At 40.3% G+C, this 19,481-nt stretch overlaps 2 protein-coding genes across 4 annotated transcripts in view; one reads left to right on the top strand and one right to left on the bottom strand.

Annotated features, from left to right (window-relative positions):
- dclk2a (doublecortin-like kinase 2a) overlaps positions 1–7,713 on the top strand; it is a 31,214-nt gene extending 23,501 nt beyond the window's left edge. For 2 of the 3 annotated variants that reach the window (XM_061678835.1, XM_061678833.1), the window contains exons 11-17: positions 712–858; positions 942–1,075; positions 1,832–1,909; positions 2,040–2,136; positions 2,751–2,831; positions 2,918–3,031; positions 5,598–7,713. In XM_061678835.1, coding sequence (XP_061534819.1) covers positions 712–858; positions 942–1,075; positions 1,832–1,909; positions 2,040–2,136; positions 2,751–2,831; positions 2,918–3,031; positions 5,598–5,879 — 933 coding nt within the window. In that variant the 3' untranslated portion in view covers positions 5,880–7,713. The remainder of the gene's footprint in view (positions 1–711; positions 859–941; positions 1,076–1,831; positions 1,910–2,039; positions 2,137–2,750; positions 2,832–2,917; positions 3,032–5,597) is intronic. The other variant, XM_061678834.1, reaches the window with a different exon arrangement.
- Positions 7,714–8,105: 392 nt separating this feature from the next.
- The window catches only part of lrba (LPS-responsive vesicle trafficking, beach and anchor containing), a 272,786-nt gene continuing 261,410 nt past the window's right edge, over positions 8,106–19,481 (bottom strand). The window contains 4 exon segments of the mRNA XM_061678832.1: positions 8,106–8,945; positions 9,768–9,919; positions 16,329–16,525; positions 16,592–16,693. Of these exon segments, the coding sequence (XP_061534816.1) occupies positions 8,855–8,945; positions 9,768–9,919; positions 16,329–16,525; positions 16,592–16,693 (542 nt within the window). The 3' untranslated portion in view covers positions 8,106–8,854.

Raw genomic sequence — 19,481 nt, 5'->3', positions numbered from 1 at the left:
CATCCATATGGACGGGAATGCAAATACGACAAAAACATTGCAACAAAATGTTCAAATATGAGAAAATAATTTAACAAATACACAAAAATACCAAAATTACAAAAACATTGCAACAAAATATTCAAATATGAGAAAATAATTTAACAAATACACAAAAATACCAAAATTACAAAAACATTGCAACAAAATATTCAAATATGAGGAAAATAATTTTTAAAATACACAATACTACCAAAATACAGGAGAATAGTAAATAAAATATTAGATGAAAAATGCACAAAATATTACAAAAAATACATACGATTTAGACAAGGAAACAAACATTAAGGAAAAAATACATAATTTTGACATTAAAAATAAATAAATAAAGTAATACAGAATAATTAGTAAAATAAATACACAAATATTTAGTGGAAATACAAAACTATTACGCAACCAAATCTGGAATATGAGGAAAATAAAACAAAATAGACAAAAATAAAACATTAGAAAATCATAAAGAAATATAAGAAATAATCAAATATTAGAAAAATAGACATGAATAGATTACAAATGTCCCCGTTCTCCTTCCATTTGATAGTGTGGGCTGAAAAAAAATCATGTCGGTCTATCTCTGTTTGAAATAGAAGACAACATGCTTAGCGACTGGTCAATGTCATTGCGGAGAAGTACAACAGCTAGTAACTCGTAGCGGTGCGGCCTGCGTCGCAGGGTGGCGATTTATTCGACGCCATCACGTCCTCGGCCACGTACACGGAGAGGAGCGCCAGCGTCATGGTGTCCAACCTGGCCTCCGCCCTGCAGTACCTTCACGCCATGAACATCGTCCACAGAGACGTCAAGCCGGAAAACCTACTGGTCGGGCGCATTTTGTCTCCCCCACCCCTCACATCGGCGTTTATCCGACCGCCCGATCGTAACCCATGTTGTGTGCCCGTCAGGTGTTTGAGAATCCCGACGACACCCTATCACTCAAGCTCGGGGACTTCGGCCTTGCCACTGTGGTCGAGGGACCGTTGTACACCGTGTGTGGGACGCCGACGTACGTGGCGCCGGAAATCATCGCAGAGTCTGGGTAAGATGGGCGGTCTTGTGGTTCTGATCGTTTGCAAAGAAACAAGATGGTGTCCCGTTGTATTTGAGTACAGTGGTGCCTGGAGATACGAGGTTAATTCGTTCTGTGGCCGTGCTCGTAACTCAAAACATTCGTCTCGAATCATCTTTCTGCATTGAAATGAATGGAAATTAATCCGTTCCAGCCTCTCCCCCCAAAACATATTTTTTTTTATTATATTATGTCGAAATGCGTTTCTCCACCATCTGTGTTCAAATAGCCCTTGCCTCTAAAAGAGCAGTTATTGATGTTAACCGTTAGCATTGTCAATGGTGTTTTGCGTTGGTTGTTAGCTTTAAGCAAAGCAGACTTTTTCATATGGCTCATCAATGTTTTACATGGACAGCGTGTAATGCTCTTTGTTTGATGTTTACTTCTGACAGTGCACTTCAACTGTGTGTTTTGTGGACATACTTGGCAAATAAAGATGATTTGATTCTCATAATGTCAAAAATCAGCTTGAAGCCTCCTTTTGTTAATGACTTGTTCAATTATTGCCAAACTGTGAGTTGAATTGAGTTCGCTGCCACCATACGGGCGCTTTGTATCTTCACGTTTGCGCTCGCAACAAAGCAAAACAATTGGCCAAATGACGGCTCGTATCTCGAAGGTTTGTAAGCCGGGTCACTCGTATCTCAAAGCGCCACTGTAATTAATCAACATCAAGTGAGCGATAGAAACAGCGTGCGCTCGCCAACGCTGACCTTTCGTGCTCAGTTACGGCGTCAAGGTGGACATCTGGGCTGCAGGCGTCATCACGTACATCCTCCTGTGTGGCTTCCCTCCTTTTCGAAGGTGCGTCCAAGCAGACGAGGGGTCCGAAGTCAGACCCGTTTTTACCCGCAGAGGGGCTGAGAATCCGGAGTTTTAGCAAGGATCTCTAGTTACGTGCACATTTGAGACTGTTTCTGCTTGCATTTTTCAGCGAGAGCAACCAGCAGGAGGAGCTCTTTGAGCAAATTCTACTGGGCCGACTGGACTATCCCAGTCCTTACTGGGACAACATCACTGATTCAGCCAAGGTTAGGCTAAACGAGCGATGTCAAATTTGAAATGATTTTATATACTAACACTTTGTAGCTTTAAAATAATCTTATTTATTTATTACAGTGGAACCCTGCTATTCGCGGGGGATAGGGGGCCGAACTGGGCTGCTAATTGGTCCCCCCAAAAATTTGTGAATAGGTCAATTTGCAAATGTGTAACCACAAATATGCGGTGTTCCATTGTATAGGCTATATTTTTAAATCGTATTTAAAACAAATAATAAAATAAATACAAAACGCGTATTACATTTTCCAATTATCTGAAAATTAAATGTTTCTATTATTTTGATTTATTATATTCTGATTAGTATGGAATACATATATTTTTATTTTTTTTGTGACATTTGATCTTAAACCTATACCCACTGTGAAAAAATATATTAATTTTAAAAGTCAAATGAATTAATACTATTTTTAAATTAGATTTCAAAGAGATCGGTTATAAAATGTAAAAATATGTTTTCCTCCCCCTTGTCGTAGTTGCAATATCCCAGCACACCCCATTTTGTTTGCAAGTGAAAAATACAAAAAAATATTGATTAGATTTGTGTGTGCGCGTGTGTGTGCGTGTGTGTCTTGTTTACCTGCAGGAGCTGATCGGCAAGATGCTGTTGGTAAACGCGGAGGGTCGCTACTCGGCGCGGGACGTCCAGGCCCACCCTTGGGTGACGGTAGCGTACTCGCCCGCTCGTATGGCGGCACGTTCTAATCGCCGCCCCGCTCGCTCACTCGCCGCCGCCGCGATCTCGCTTTGCAGGAGGACGTCGACGCGGAGAACAACATGAAGGCCGAGGTGACGGGTAAACTGAGAACGCACTTCAGCCCGACGGCCAAGCGCGGCGACGCCACCGCGGCCGTCTCGGTCATTATGGTAAGCAAAAATGGTCGAACTTTTTAAGGGTGAAGTCAATCCAATGGTTTTTTTTTTTTTGCCATGGGTCCTGGAGACTTTTTCCACTGAATTTAAATGTCCATCCAATTTCATGTTAGTTAGCCCCTGGCATGGGTTTCACTGATTATTATGATTCTCTACCCCCCCCTCACCTCCCCTCCATTTTAATCTCCCTTTTCCTGGAATTTGTCCTCAAAATGGCTTCTTCAAACCAAAATGGACAACGTCTTGTTCACATTCGAGCATGGGTCCTTGAGACTTTTTTATTTTTTTGGTGTGCAGATGTCCACCCATTGTCGTGATGATTCTTGAAACTGGTTTTGGGGGCGAAGTATTTCGAACTGTCCAGGCCCCGTTTCCCATGGAATTTACATCTAAAATGGCTGCTTCAAATAAAAACATTTCAGGGATGGTTCCTTGAGACTTATTCGTGCATCTTGTTATGATAGATATGTCGACCCAAATTCATGTAGATGCGTGAAACTGGTGTCGGAGGTTAAGGGTTAGGGTTTCAAACTTTCTAGGTCCCGTTTTCATGGAATTCCCCCCCAAAATGTCTGCTTCAAACTAAAATGGCCACCTTCCATCTCAATTTCAGGCATGGATCTTTGAGACTTTTTGGTCCACCCAATTTGGTCTTGATTGGTGAAATTAGTGTCTGGGGCTATTTTTGTTCCTTTTCCTTTTCATGGAATTTGTCCCCAAAATGGCTGCTTGAAAGCAAAAGGTCGGACTACTTGTTCACTTTCGAGCATGGGTCCTTGAGACATTTTGGTGCGCGCTCTTATGCTAGACATGTTCACCCAATTTTGGGTTGCTTGGTGAAACTGGGGGTTGTTTTTCGAACTTCCCCATTGGTTGTTACTGAGTGAGCTTTGGGGTGTCGTATTGGGGACCCCTAAAATCCATACATTACCCAGGTGCATGAAAAAATTGCCGGGTTTTCGGGCCTGTTGAGGCCTCCAATAAGGCGATTCAAACGCGCACTCACGAAACGTCTGGCTGTGATGATCACAGACGGGATTAAGTGGGAACTTGTGGTCCATATTTGTTTGAAACAGACGTAAGCTTTCGTGTCATCTCTGCCGCTAAAACCATCCAAAACACGTCTGCTGGGATTTTCAGAGGCCGACCTACAGATGTTGCGCTTGACTTGCTGCCATCGCTTCCTGTTCATCATGTTCACAATCATCATTAGGATTTTCCTCGTTCTGCTGTATAGTAAACAATTAAATAAGCTATTTTGGCATCTGTGTGCTGCTTAAGGCAAAATCATAAAAAATAAAAAAAAATAACAGTTGCAACCCTTGCTGTTCTTCACCCGCACAGTAGTTGAACTCTGGCGCCATCTGGTGGAGAGAAAAAGAAGCTGTCTTTGATAGAGTTATTTTGAGGCTGCCAATGATCTTTTATTTTTTTCTGATTTTATTGTTCCTTTTTTGTGTGACTGACATTTGTGTCTTAGTTGTATTTTCTTACCCATTTTTGTATTTTATTTGATTTTATTCGAACCTCTCTCAAGTACGTGTTACGTATTTATTCCTTGTACGGCACTTTGGTGTACTGTGCGCGCTTTTAATAAAGTTGGATTGGATATTAAACATTAATACATTTACAAAGGTTCAATCCCCGTCCCCGCCTGTGTGGAGTTTGCATGTTCTCCCCGTGCCTGCGTGGGTTTTCTCCGGGCACTCCGTTTTCCTCCCACATCCCAAAAACATGCATGGTAGGTTAATTGAAGGCTCTAAATTGCCCATAGGTGTGAATGTGAGCGCGAATGGTTGTTGGTTTGTATGTGCCCTGCGATTGGCTGGCAACCAGTTCAGGGTGTACCCCGCCTCCTGCCCGATGACAGCTGGGATTGGCTCCAGCGCTCCTGCGACCCTTGTAAGGATAAGCGGCTCAGAAAATGGATGGATGGATGGACATAGACACATTGCTCCATCTTGTGATCGGATCTGTGATCTGTTGTCGTTTTTTTTTCAAACTTGAACGCCCCCAAAAATCCTGATTGTGTGCAAGCCTACTGCAAAGCATTATTTTAATGCTATTTTTGCGTGGTTAAAAACAACTATTAATGTATTCGTGATGAAATCATTTGACTTCATTTTATTTTATTTCAGTATTTTTTGATGTATTTATTTTACATAACATGTTTTACTTCCTGTTTCTAACGTTTGATATTTGAATGTTTCTTAATTGTTCATTATTATGCATCTTTTTGCTGAGTAGCTGGGACCATATAAAGGGCAATGAAAATTCTAACCTAATTAGAGATAAACTGCCGGTTGCCACAAAGTGAGCCCTCGCTTCACTTTTTTATTACCTTTGCTAGTTTTTCTGTAGTACATAATTATTACAATATATATTTCAAAATAAATATAATGATATATCAATATATCAATGAAATGAAATATAAAAATGTTTCAAACTATATTGTGGTGGCTTCAACTTTGAATTCTTTTTGAGGGCCACACAGGCCTTCATTTTTACGATAGCAATTAATTGAAAGCTTTATGGGAATTTCTCTTGTCTCTTGTCCCAGAAGACGGCCCTCGATAAGGAGACCCTTCAGCTGGCGGGCCGCCAGCCCCTGCCGACACTCCACCCGCCGCCATCACCGGATCCCCCAAAATCCGAGGATGCTTCTCCAACCGTTCCAACCTCCTCCTCGTCCCTGACCTCCCCCGGATGTCCCGTCAAGCACGTGGTCTTCCTGCCGCTGTCGTTCCCTTCGCCTCCGTCCACGCCGCCCTTATCGTCCACCTCCACCCCGTCGCCTCCCGGCTTCGCGGCGGTCGCCCAGGAGCTTCTGGAGGGGGTTTGAAAAGACGCACCCAAACGAGACTTGTTTGTATTTGTTGAGAAAGGACTCGAGAGGACCAAACTGACCGAATGTTGCTTTCAACACCGTCATGTGAAGCGTTATTAATTATAATACACTAGTTTAGCGTTTGCTTCTCGGACTTGAGACACTGTATTTACACTGACTATAGAATGCTTTGCTTAAGTAATACAACCATATTCCCAAATAGATGACAGGGGACAACTCATTTCCACCCTTCAAATTCTAAACAGGAAACAGTGGAATTTATTTTTTAATAAATGAGCATTGATTTACAAAAAATAATTTTCCATCCATCCATCCATCCATTTTCCGTACCGCTTCTCCTCACTAGGTTCGCGTTCTTCGGGTGAGAGGCGGGGTACACCCTGAACTGGTCGCCAGCCAATCGCAGGTCATTTTCCCTTTGTTGTTATGCGATATCACATGTAGAATTTCAAATTTATTCCGTTTTGGAAGACGGCTGTAACCAAAAATGCAAGGCACTGTAGGCTGTGAATAAAGTAGCAACTTTTTGAATGATGAATTCATGACAAATCATTTCAAAACTTAAAATTATAGCCCATACGATCCAATTGAACCAGAAATATGTTGGTGTTTTAAAAACAAAACTATTAAAAAGCTATTTCCCCCGCCCCATTGTTCGCCACAACAGTTTTGGTTTAACAATATTTCTCCCCAAACAGATTTGCATATTTCATAATGTTATTGTTTGGGTAATAATTCCCATGATTTATTTAATCCATTTTTTTTAGCATCATTTCTGTGCTCACAATTATAGCCACAGAGTATTCATAATAGGCTGATGTAGTTGTGTAATGTTGACGGCGGGCAGTAATAATAAGCCAGCAACATGTAATAAAATGGTTAGAGAGTTAGATAAGAGCGTCATTGTGGTCTATTTTCCTAAATAATTTCGTTCAGCTCGACCTATGGATGGCTGTTCAAATAACAAATGTCCTTCTTGGCCAAGAGGGCGGCAAGCGTCTCAACGAACAGGTTTCAGTTTGTTGTAATTTCTTCTCCCCAAATGCAAACATTTGCTGTATATGCTGAAACAAACGTCCTCGAAAATGTTGCTCTCCTGTGACTCACTGGAATCTACTTCAGTTGCATAAAACATGGTTCTGACAATGCCTTCCCACCTTTGTCCCATTTGTTCTCCAAACAAACCTTTTCCTGCTCCGACATTTTGCTTTCCTATGAATCACTGAACTGATAGTTAGCCATGTCAAGAATTGCTTCACATCTGTGTCGAAAACGATCAAACGATTTACTGTATGAACTGCTTGCTTTCCTATGAATCCATGAACTAATATGTTGTAGAATCACTACTTCTGAAAACTCCTTCACATCTGTGTTGCATTTTCTTTTCTAGCTTCAACATTTACTGTACATACTGAAACATCCAAGAAAAAATGTTGCTTTACTGTGAATCACGAAACAAATATTTTGTCGTATTGCAGTTGCTGAGAACTGCTTCACACCTGTGTTGCATTCTTCATCACAGAATCCAAGACTGGCTACAAACTAAAACACATAGAATAAAGAGTTTGCGTCCCTGAGAATCATGCATTTTATTTTACAAACCCAAACATTTACTGCATTAACTTAAACATGGTAGAAAATGTTGCTTTATTATTTAGGCATAAAAGGTTTTCAGAGAACTGCTTTGCATCTGTGTTGCATTTTTCTTAAAGACAAACACCGTGTAAACCATAGGTGTCGAACTCAAGGCCGGGGGCCAGATGCAGCCCGCCACATCCTTTTATGTGGCCCGCGAAAGCAAATCATGCTCGTCAACTTCCGTGATTTTTGCTCAAATCTGTACCCAAATTGTCATAATAATAAACAATGTTGAGATATTGCATTTCTCTGTTACCTAACCCTTCTTTTACAGTAACTTAAACAATACTTGAACAAACTATTACCCTTGTCTTTTCAAAACTAGTTTTCCCTCAATTTGTTGTGTTTTGGTGATGATTAAACATTTATAAAGTTTCACTGTTCTAATGGCCCTCTGAGGGACATCATAACTACAATGCGGCCCGAGACAAAAATGAGTTTGACACCCCTGGTGTGAACTGAAACATACTCCATAAGCACTGTTTCTCACAAATACTTCAAACTTGTCTTTCATTTTTCAATTAGAACGCAGTTTTGGAGCATCTCTCACTGCATTTGACAAATTACATGATCGTACACAAGTTGATGTTAGAAAATTCAATTTATTTGTCAGAATTCTGCACGCATACACAGAAAAAACAACAACAACAGAAAAACAAACATTGGATGTCAGTTTAAAGTCATCTTCGTGACGATTGATTGGATGTGGTCACGAGACACGGAAAAGCGCCGCTAACGTCAGTCGCCGAGCTTTTTTTGTGCCAGGTACACACACACAAAAAAGTACAGAGAAGCCAATGGACGTTTTTAAATATGGAAGATTAAAGTTAAACTGTGTATAGCTATATATCTACATCTATACCTTTATAGATGTATAGATAGATATATTTATATACATATTTGTATAAATCCCCCTCGATAAGCAATTATTGAAAATTCAGCAACTTCATAATTAAACCCCAAAACACGCATACCAAGTACAACATTCACCCTAAAGTACGCAGTAAATATTTGGATTGTTATGCGTGAAGATGAAAAGGAAGAAGAAAATAGACTCTTACAGCTAAAAATAGATTTGTTTTTAAACCACACGATAACCACGCTCCCACCCAAAAAAGATCAATATGAAAGTTACTTCATTGTTGTCTACAAAAAAAAAAAATATATATATATATATATATATATATATATATATATATATATATATATGTGTGTGTGTGTGTGCGCGCGCGCGGTGGTTTTGAAAAATAACTTCTTGCCGGGATACATTCAGAGCGGACTCCACACAGCGCCGCCGAGAGGATTTTGGTTTGTTGGTCAGGTTGTTGGGATCAGTACCTGGTCTGGTACTCGTGGTGCCACCTGTTGAAGTCGTTGTAGAAGAGCACGATGCTGCCTGACGCCATGCCCGTGATAATGCACCTGTGTCACAACAACCACACCGGTAAGCGATTAATGTATTTCTATTTATTAATCATGGAGATCAAATGGGGTTTCATCGGGGCATTCAAGCTACTATTAAAAGAAACACTGATTTGTTTTTAGCGATCAGTAATCATCAAAGTGCAACTCCCTCTAGTGGTATGCAAAAGAATCACTGCCCAAGTACAGTTCCGTTGTATTTAACTTTTTAGTACAATCCATGTGTCTAATTGTTAAGAAATTTTTGTTTTTAATTTTTTTATTCAGGTATATTTTGTGTAATTTAACATTAATGTGCAATACATTTGAATTTACAGTGGTGCCTTGAGATACGAATGCTGTATGGTGGCAGTTAACTACTCAACACACATTACAGTCGGCAGCAGTTTGGCAAATATTGAGCAATTAATCCAAAAAAAAAATAAAATAAAAAGATTTCAAGCAGTTTAAAGCTCCTCCCAGTTGATGTTTACTGTCAAACCAAATAAAAAAAAAACAAAGAATTAAACCTTGTTAGAAGAGCACGATGCTGCCTGACGCCATGCCCGTGATAATGCAAATGCAAACTATTGGTTTGTCCCCACTTGGTCAGTTATTTTTTTGTGTGGCGATTCAGTTCCGCATATTACACAGCTTGTGATTTCTGGAATAGTTAGAAGTATTAAGTTTGCCGCCACTATCTAGCGCTCGCAACACAAGACAAAACAAAAAAAATGTAAAAATTAAAAATCAGCCAAGCGCCTGCTCATATCGAAAAACTTGTAAGTTGGTTCACTGGTCGGTGAAGGTACCACTGTAACCTCTCATGTGGGTTTGGGTTACCTTTGGTCATGTGACATGGCCATGGAGCGGATGCCCGCGTCGCAGCCCGGGTAGGCAAACAGCGTCTTGAGGTCGTGAACCTGAAGCACGGAGATGACGCCGCCGTCGCCGCCCGTCAGCAGATACTGACCGTCACGACTCAGCAGCATCGCCTGCAGGGGGAGCCACAAACCCATTTAACAAGAACACGATTCATCTTTTTTTTTTTCTTCCTGACAATTCTAAAGCTTTCTCCCTCCTCATAATATTTCCACTTTATTCTGAGAAAATTGTGATTTTTTTTTCTTTGAAAGTGGAAAAAATCTTATATTGGAATTTTATAATTTTATAAATATAGTGAAGATATTCAGATTAGATTACACATTTTCTCATATTGCCTTTTCTTTTAAGTGTACTTTTTTTTTTTTTTTTTTACATAATACACATAACTGAACTTTCTCATAAAATCACACTTTTCCCCCAAATACATAAAAAATATATATATTTAAAATATTTGTTTTTAATAAAATACCCTTTTTTAAAAATTTGAAAATTGCCATTTTCTCCCCAAATAACAACTCAGTATTGCAGTTTTACTCCCATAAAATGAAGCTTTTGCAGATGGTTTTTAAGAAACATTTTCCAATTTATGATGACTTTGTACTTATTTCATGATTTGTGATAATATTCTTAGATGACAACTGTTTCCTCAAAATATTGTGTTTTTTTGTATACAATGTTTTTTTCCTGAAATTATAACTATTTAATTTGATATTTTATCGTAATTTCTCCCCCCCCTCAAAATTTTGATCCCCCCCCGGCCCGCCATAACTGTGTGGTGTTGGATTAGGGCTAACTTTTTTTTCTACTCGTATTAATTTTTTTCACAACTTTTCACCATTTTTTCCCCTCAAAATTTGCACCCTATTTATACAAATTTACTATGACATAATATTGCAATTTTCTTAAAATTACAGAACACACCAAATGAGTATGTCTATTCCCCCCCCAATTTTATGCCAGGGAAAATTCAGTTTCTCATTACATTTATATCTTATAAATAAAAACAACAAAAGTTTTAATAACACTGCAGCATAACTCTCATAAAATGTTAACTTTGTTATAAGAAATAACTTACAAAATTACCACTTTTCTCCTTAATATTGCCACTTTATTCCGTTTGATTTGTATACTTATTTTTCAAGATTTTCATTAAATTGTCACACTACTGTGATATTATTCAAGCATAATTAAACCTGAACTCCTTAACGTGTAATTCTTAATCGATATGGACTTTTTTTGGGGGATACCAGTTTGCTTCTTTTTTTTTTTTTTTTGTAAAGCGCCAAACGACAAAAATTACAGTCTGTGTGGTTCAGATTAAAAAGAAACACAAATATGGCTGTAACATCCTTATCCTGCAACCACGCGTTCCCGCTGCGAGGCTGACATTGACTCTGCTTCTCCCACTCGCCTCCACGCTGCAAGGCCGGGGACGTACACGAATCACGAGACGCCGCGACTGGCTTGCTTACGACACAGCGCGTTTCTTTCCTTGCAGGTGGCTTGGCCATGACTCAGCAGAAAAAAAAGAAGAAAAAAGGGCAACACGTGTATCGAATCAAAATCACATTAAAGGCAAAAGTGAAACTTAAACCCTCGGTCGTAGGGAGGGGAGCCGTTTTCAGGAATTTGTGTGACTCGCATATGACGGCAGCCTGAATCAGACCGGTGCGGTGTTTGCGTGTCATTTCCGAAGCGCAGAATTAGCAGTTCTGGTTTCCATCACACACGGGCCTAATTGGCGCCTCGCAACGCCATCCAACATGGCCGCGACTAGAGCATGACTGAGTGCAAGGAAAACGATTATGATCAATGCCATTAAGTGGAAGCAAACGATCGTTTTACCAGCAAAGCGCTTTCAAAAATAGCCCCCGAAAATTAAAGTAGATGTATTATGACATTTTCCCACAATTTAAAAGAGTTCCCAGGTGTCTTAATATGTCTGAAATGCTTTGGTCGAAAAGATCAAGAAATACAAAACACTTTACACTCTTTTTACAGTGCTGTTGAAATCAACTGGGGAAATGAGCCACTGCTCACATCCTTTATACCCAACAGTTCATATTTCACCCTGTGTTCCTCATGGCTCTATCTTTCGCCCACTACTTAAACCCCCCCCCCCCCAAAAAAACAATCTGTCATACACTGTCCAAATTTTGAGTTTGTGATTCTCAAATTGCTGAAAATGACAAGATGTATTTGTTATATATATTTACCTCCACCATTGAATTTTGATGGAACGTTTGCACCATCCTACAAGATATTTGAGAATAAAGTGGGTCCCCAGTATACACCGGAGAGCTGTTCCTACGGTGGAGACCTGAATTTATACATACACTAAGAGTAGTGCAGTCATAATTACAGGAATATTTACATGAGAAACATTTGTCGGTCATGACCACAAAACAATCAAATAAAAAAAAACAGTGCTGAGCGGGCCTTCTTGTGCCGTGTGACTTCTTACGTCACTCCACAAACAAGTTCATCATCATGTGCCGTTTCTAACCAAGTATCAAAACTGCCGTAAACTGAGGACCCTCTGTAAATGTTATATCAAAGATGACACTCTCTTTGTCATTCATCCGCTATACCCCAGCTCACATTTCACATGGTGCTCCTCAAGGCTCTGTTTTTCATCCACTACATATCTTGCACTGTACGCTGTTTTAATTGTACTTTTATTTTTTTTTCCTCTTTGTTTAAATGCTTATAAGCTGTGTTTTCCCTTTGTTTTTAAATGCTTTTAATAATGTAAACCACATTGAGTTACCTTGTGTATGAAATGCGCTATATAAATAAATTTGCTTTGCCTTGCTTACTGTTTTGAAAATTTCAGAATGATTCATACATGGTCATAATGTTAGTTATAGTGATCTTAAATGGGTGAAAATTACTCAAGAAAGTTGTTAATGTGAATGAAAATTTCTGATGGAACTTTGGAGACCCTGGTCTTAACTTTGGAGACCCTGGTCTTAACATACATGGAGTCCTTGGTTTATGACAGAGTTCTTTTCCTACAATGGTGACGTATCCAAACTTGTACGCTGTCGACTAGCACTAGCCTATGCTAACACAGTAGTAAAGTCATAATTAGAGTCAATATGTGCATGAAAAAAAGTTATGTAAATAATCTGTGCATCCAACACTGCAGCAATGCTAGAAAAATGTCTCACTGCTACGATATTTACTCACACACAAATTGACGACAAGAAACGTACACTTCTGTACAGGCTGTCAAATTATGACTCAGCAGAAGACATTCGGTAAGTAACGCTAATCTGTGCATTCAACAACACTGCTGCTCTGTTAACCATTTTAATGTTTTTGGAACACAGTTTTGTAGGTTTTTCATGTGAAAAACCAACAGAAATGACATTTATTTGTGTTGTAAAATAGAAGCCTTCATAGAACGTGTACACAATGTGGAAGTCATCCCTCTCCTGCCACTACTAGCGTTCCCGCACGCTGTTCCAGACTCGCTACAAAGATGTCTCCCCGCTGTGAGGCTGACATTTACTCTGCTTTGCCTGCAACAGTGCACGGCTGGGGAACACACAAATCAACGACACGACTCAACACGGCGCATTTGTTTCCTTGCAGGTGGCTTTATCATGACTCAGCAGATAGAAATGCTAAGTAAACCAACGCTAATTTGTGCATCCAACCACACTGCATCTCGACTCTTTGGGTTACAATTATGTGGTCATGAATGTGAAAAGTTAAACGTTTGTCTTTGTGTTGCTTCAGAAAATGTATTGAATGTAATTCGGCTGCGCATTCAACAACAGTGTCGCTCTGCTTAGCATTTAGACTTTTTTTGCATGACAGTTTTGTATTTTTTTTTTTTTTATTTGAATAGCATCTTTCTTCATAAAATGTGGGAGACAAATGAATGAAATTCCTCTTGGCAGCCCTACAAGAGAGCAGCTCTTGCAATTAAAAAGTCAATTTCTCATATTTTGAACCCAAAATGACCAAACGAGGTCCAAGTTCAGCATTCTGACACTACCTATTTTCCATGAGTTACTACACACAGTTTCTGCTTTTATTATGAATGTATTCTGGAGTCCACGACCTCGCTGACGCCCAGCAGGAGGCGCCGCGCCAGCAGATATGCAGCCCGGCCGGTACGCCGTCGACGCCCGCTCGTAAATCTGCCGCCGGACGGGCGAGCGCTCAAGGCAGACGTCCCGCCGCTCGGCGGGAAGCAAGATGGCCTTGCCGGCTCGTATGTCTCCGCGAGAAACATGCGCTCAGATTTTCCAACTCCTTTCAGGTAACGAGGGGACCAAAAAAGCCAGGATTTACGGCGCCGTTAACGTCCCTCTGGCACTGACCTGGACGGTTTAAACCAGGGGTTCTCAAACTTGTTGGGTTCATGGACCCCTCACAGGGGAGATATTTTCCAGGGACCTCCTCATAATCCTAATGCCAATTATGTGTACCCCTAAATACAACAGGAATTAAAAAGTTGCCTAGTTTTGAGAAAACAAAAACAACAACTGAATGCTACAATATCAAAATCCATACATTTTAGAGAAAAAAGTTGTCATATGAGAATAAAGATTTTTTTTCAAGAAAAAATGTCTTAACCCTTACAAAAAACAATGGCCTTCTTTGTCGGGATAAAAAGTCAGTCTTACAAGAATAAAATTGTATTTTTCCAATTAAAAAAAAGTAATATCGTATAAAAGTCAAAGTTTAACAACGGAAGCAACTCTTAGTTTAACAAGTGAGCTTCAAAAATACAACTTGTCGATCATGCGAGGAAAGAATTGCGTGTGCCACAAACAACGTTTGAGATCAGTATGGAATAATTAATGATTTTTTTTTTTTTTTTTTTTTAAATAGGACTATACATGCGGGGATGTCAGACTTATATGATTCTGTAGCAAATAATATGAATACATGTATTGTTACATTACTAAATATTTTATGATGGAAAAAGTTGGAAAAGCTTCCTGGAATGGATTGTGCTGATCTTCTGAGGGTCCACGTCTCCCTCCAGTCTGACTTTTAAGACCATTATTCCATTTTCTCTCTTGCAAACCTACCTTTTCTCTGTACGCTCACAATCGCGTAGCATAGCTGCGATGTTTGCAGTCGTGTGAGTGAGGGCGGTGTTGTGTCGCGCATGTTTAAGGACCAAAAAAAAAAGAAATCACAGGAGGCTCCCTAATGGGAAACAGACGCGCGGCGTACATTTACATTTCCCAGGCCAGACCGGAAACAACAGGTCGGGCGAGGAGAAGGCGGTAGCTGCCATCTCGTGTCACTTTTGCTACGAAGGGAGGAAGTCTGGGGAACGTTAGGCGGGGGGCGGGCTTTAATGGCGTAGGTGTTCCGGCCCGACGGCAAGTGTGGAATGTTCTATGGCACGGGGGCCTTGTGCCCGATGTGAGCTGACGACGAGCAGGGCCGATCGAAAGGAGCGTTTTCCTCTCCGTGTGAAAGGGCCCTGAGGCCTTCCCAAGACAGGCCTTTAATCAGGGAGCCTTCCACCTAAAGCCCCCCTACACGCACCCCCCAAGTGGCCCCAGGAAGTGACATAATTACTGTACAACTGCATGTAATAACTAGCATATAAAGCGACCAATGACGAGGATGTGATGTAACTACTGTAGTATTGCACATTTTTGAGGGTCGTTTTTGGCATTTAGACTTACCAACGAAGACGAAAGTGAGACAACTTAGTGCTTCTCAACTGGTGTCTCACCCTGGGACTCGCATTTTCCTTTTGTTGCAAAGTCATGACACTTTTATAGAAGTTAAGAAAAAAACAAAACATTTTTTTGGGTTTAAAAATAGCCTCTGAAAATATACGCAATATTCCTAAATATCGCTTTAAATGAGTTTGACACCGCCAAAACCATATTGGTAGCCATGTTCCCCAATAGCCAGAGGCTGAGCTGCACTGCATTTGTTTACGGAGTCAACGAGTGACGAGAGCACAAGTGAGTAAATTTCCTGTCAGTTGTAGGATCTAATATGTTCCATGTGGAAACTTGGTACTCCTCCGTACTGTAGCGAAAAAAAATCTGAATATGATTATATGTAACTTTTTTACTCGCTGTCCGTGACCCACCCAAAATGGGGTGGGTAACAACAAGAACAAAACAACAAGAAACAAAATGTATCAAGTGAGAAATTTGTCCAGAAACCTGGTAGAAACAAAACGACAGCCAAAAGAACGACGATGTAATCTCTTACTATTGTGCTGTTTCATGAATGTGAACAAAGAAGGTTAATTTAAGACCATTTATTGTGGCAGAATTTGCCTTCATTAAGGTCATTATATAAAAACTACATTTATTATTGTTTCAGTGAAAGTGATAATGTTGTGCAATATCTGAATTTGCGCTTCCCTATTCAATTTTGTCTAGTTGACGATCATTCTTTGATTAAAAAAAATAAATCAGAGGTTACTCAGCAGTTAGTCAGTACAGTAACAAAGAAGAAATGACATAACAGGCAATGCATATTAGTGATTGGCATTTGAACCGACCAATAAGGACTGACCTTGATGCTGTCCTCCACCTGCATGTGTCCCAGCAGCTTCCCATTGACACTGAAGACTCCAAAGCGACCTTTGTCGTAGTAGATGACGCAGTGGCCCTCGGCCGACGCCTGGATGAGACGGGGCCGCTCGCACGCCTCCGGGCCCTCCAGGGTCCGCAGCAGGTCGCCGTTCATGGAGTGGATCAGGCACGGACCCTCTGCGATTTACAGGACGTATTTACCACGGGGTTCGGGTAAAGCCGCGGTCGCGGAAAGCGGCTGACCTTTGCACGCGCTGATCACCACACCCAACTCGGCGCACACGCACGCGCACGTCACCTCGCAGTCGTGACCCGTCAGGATGGCACGAGGCGTCGTGATGCCTGCTGGGAAAACACACGCACGCACACGTCACAATCGATTCATGGTCAGACTTGACCCTTGTAGTTCACGTGTCAAACTCCAAACCCCGGGGGGGGGGGGGGGGAAAGATCTGGCCAGCCACATCATTTTATGTGGCCTGCGAAAGGCAAATCGAGTGTCAACTTCCATGATTTTGGCTCAAATCTGTTCCACAATTTCCAATTGTCATATGTAATACATCATGTTGCGCTATTCTAAGCATGTTTTGCTACCAAACCCCTTTTACAGTTACTTGAACAATAGGTGAACAAACTATTATCCTTGACGACTGCTTTCAAAACTAGTTATCCATCAATTTTTCATGGATAAGTAAAAATATGATGAGGTGATTAAACATTCATATTGTTTCACAGTCATAACGGCCCTCTGAGGGAAACCGTATGAACGATGTGGCCTGTGACAAAAAGGAGTTTGGCACCCCTGCTGTCGTTGTCTCCCACTTTTAATTCAGACCCTTTTCCGTTTTTGTCTAATGAAGCCGTGTAGACTGAACAACGAAGACGATGCAAAGTAACTGGTACTGTGTGGACAGAGCAATGAAGAGGAATTGATGTAACCGCCCACTCTCTCTCGAGCTTAAAGGAAACAAACTAACCAAAAAAGCCCACATTTCCTCTGCACTAAGTACGGACTTTATTGACGTTAATTATTCACTTTGTATATTTGTCCAAACATCAAGTGCAATATGATCATTTTACCGTGCCAATAGTGGAATGCTTACAAATATAAAAGTAGCAAATTTGCATCCGTATTTGCCACACGTACAGTAACGAAAACAATTAAAACATAAAAGTGCTGAACAGTCGAGTGTCATTTCTGAGTGGGACCAGCGGATGGCGACGTTGTCTGAGGAATCAGAGCACGGTGCACTTAAGCCAATCAGAGGCCTCGGTGTCGACCCCATGAAGCGTGTGGGATGCAAAACCACAGACGTTCGTGAGCGCTTTGCATGAGCGAGTCGGCTTTTTGGCAGACAAATAAAGGCAAAGTGAGGGATTTTGAGCGTGCGTGCCTTTCACTCCGGTCGGTTGCAAAGAAGCAACATAATGGTGGTGGTGGCGAGAGTTTGGAAGGCTGGATGACACAAACACACGCGCACAACATTGGATACACTGTCTGATCAGACCCAATACAATGGTGCTGTTATGGAAATGTTGTATAAAATACTAATACAACCATTGTGATAATGGTGAATAATTCTGAATGACTTTGAATTAATTATACTGAAATATACATTAAAATGAAAGTTGTACGAATGTATGAGAGCAAGCAAGACTTGTATTTAATTAACAGGAAAACAATAATTATGAATTAAAATGAACATTAAGTCTACAAATTAAGTATGTTGTTTTTTGATTTAATGAACAAAAAGAAAAAAAAATCAAAATGGAAGTTTACAAGTCTACCAAATAATTTAATTACATTTTAATTGACAGGAAATTATCATAAAATAATTGAAATACAACAATTACAATTAAAGTTATTACTATTCCTGAAAGGCAAAAAGCACTTTGTTTTTTAAGTGAGGGAGAAACTTTGAATTTCCATATGTTGTTTTTCCATTAAAAGGATCAGAACCACAAATTTAAATTATTCAAAATCTATGACGGTTAAAAAGTGTACAATGGAAATAATACAAAGATATAACACATATATATAGAGATATTTACAAATTTACTTAAACTCGAATGCTGCTTGTGTGTGTGTTAATGAGCGATAACGGCGAGTGCGTTTGTAACACATCACTTAACGCGTTCGTCCGGCAAATTAACCTCCACTGACTCATGTGTGTGCTATGCTTTGATGGCAGCTAACGCCACATGTTATGTAGCACATGATGAAAAGACCCCCACGCCTCCCCAAACCTCGCAAAAAGGGACATTTTTCACTTTTATCGACCGTGTGGCCTCCCACTTCTCGGATGGCGCTGAACCTTTATGTGGTGGCCGGCAACCCCGCCCGACCCCATTCCCCAGCCGAACGTCACAATTTGAGTGTCTCTAAGTGGCCCTCACTTTCACTCCACACACACGTTACGGAAACCCAATCTGTGTGCAGGAGGCCCCTCCGGTCACATGAAACTAGTTGTTACTTCACAGTGAGAAAGCTGTAAACCCCAACATCACAACTGTCCAGCCGGGACTCAATATGAGGGCCGGTGCCCCGCCAGACGGCGTTATTCTTTCCGATGGGTATTCCCATTCGCTACAGTGTAGTGGTTCGATTGCGGACTTTTCATTGAGAAATGAACTAGTTTGGCATTCAAAAAGTGTTATTGGAAGGGTCGGTATATAACATATTTTTCATTGCTCGATGTGTGACAAATTCTGCCTAGCAACAAGTGGCCACCAAACTATGAAAGCAAAAAAAAAAAAAAAAACGAGTGTAAAAGTGCAGCAATTACGTTGTAATTAGGGATGCAATCCACAATTATTTTAATCATCGATTAAACTGTTGATTATTTTTGCACAAACAAACTGATTATGATTCAGTTTGTGGTTTGGTCTGTGACATGTCAGAAAATAGGCAAAATGTTGATAATTATTTTCCTAAGTAAAAGCATAAGTTTGCAAATGTCTTATTTTGATTAAAAACAAAAGATAACCCGTCTGGAGGAGTAAAGGAATCTGACAATATTTACTGTTTAGAGGCTTAAATTCTGAGGATTCTAAGTTAAACATGGTCTCGAAATGATTATCAAAATAGTTTAGTAATTTCATAATGATTAGTTGTGGATACAAAAAAATCCAC

Source organism: Phycodurus eques, chromosome 6, assembly GCF_024500275.1.
Source record: "Phycodurus eques isolate BA_2022a chromosome 6, UOR_Pequ_1.1, whole genome shotgun sequence".
Classification (NCBI taxonomy): Eukaryota; Metazoa; Chordata; class Actinopteri; order Syngnathiformes; family Syngnathidae; genus Phycodurus; species Phycodurus eques.
Note: the sequence above shows the minus strand (reverse complement) of the source record. Positions and strands in the feature narration are given on the sequence as shown.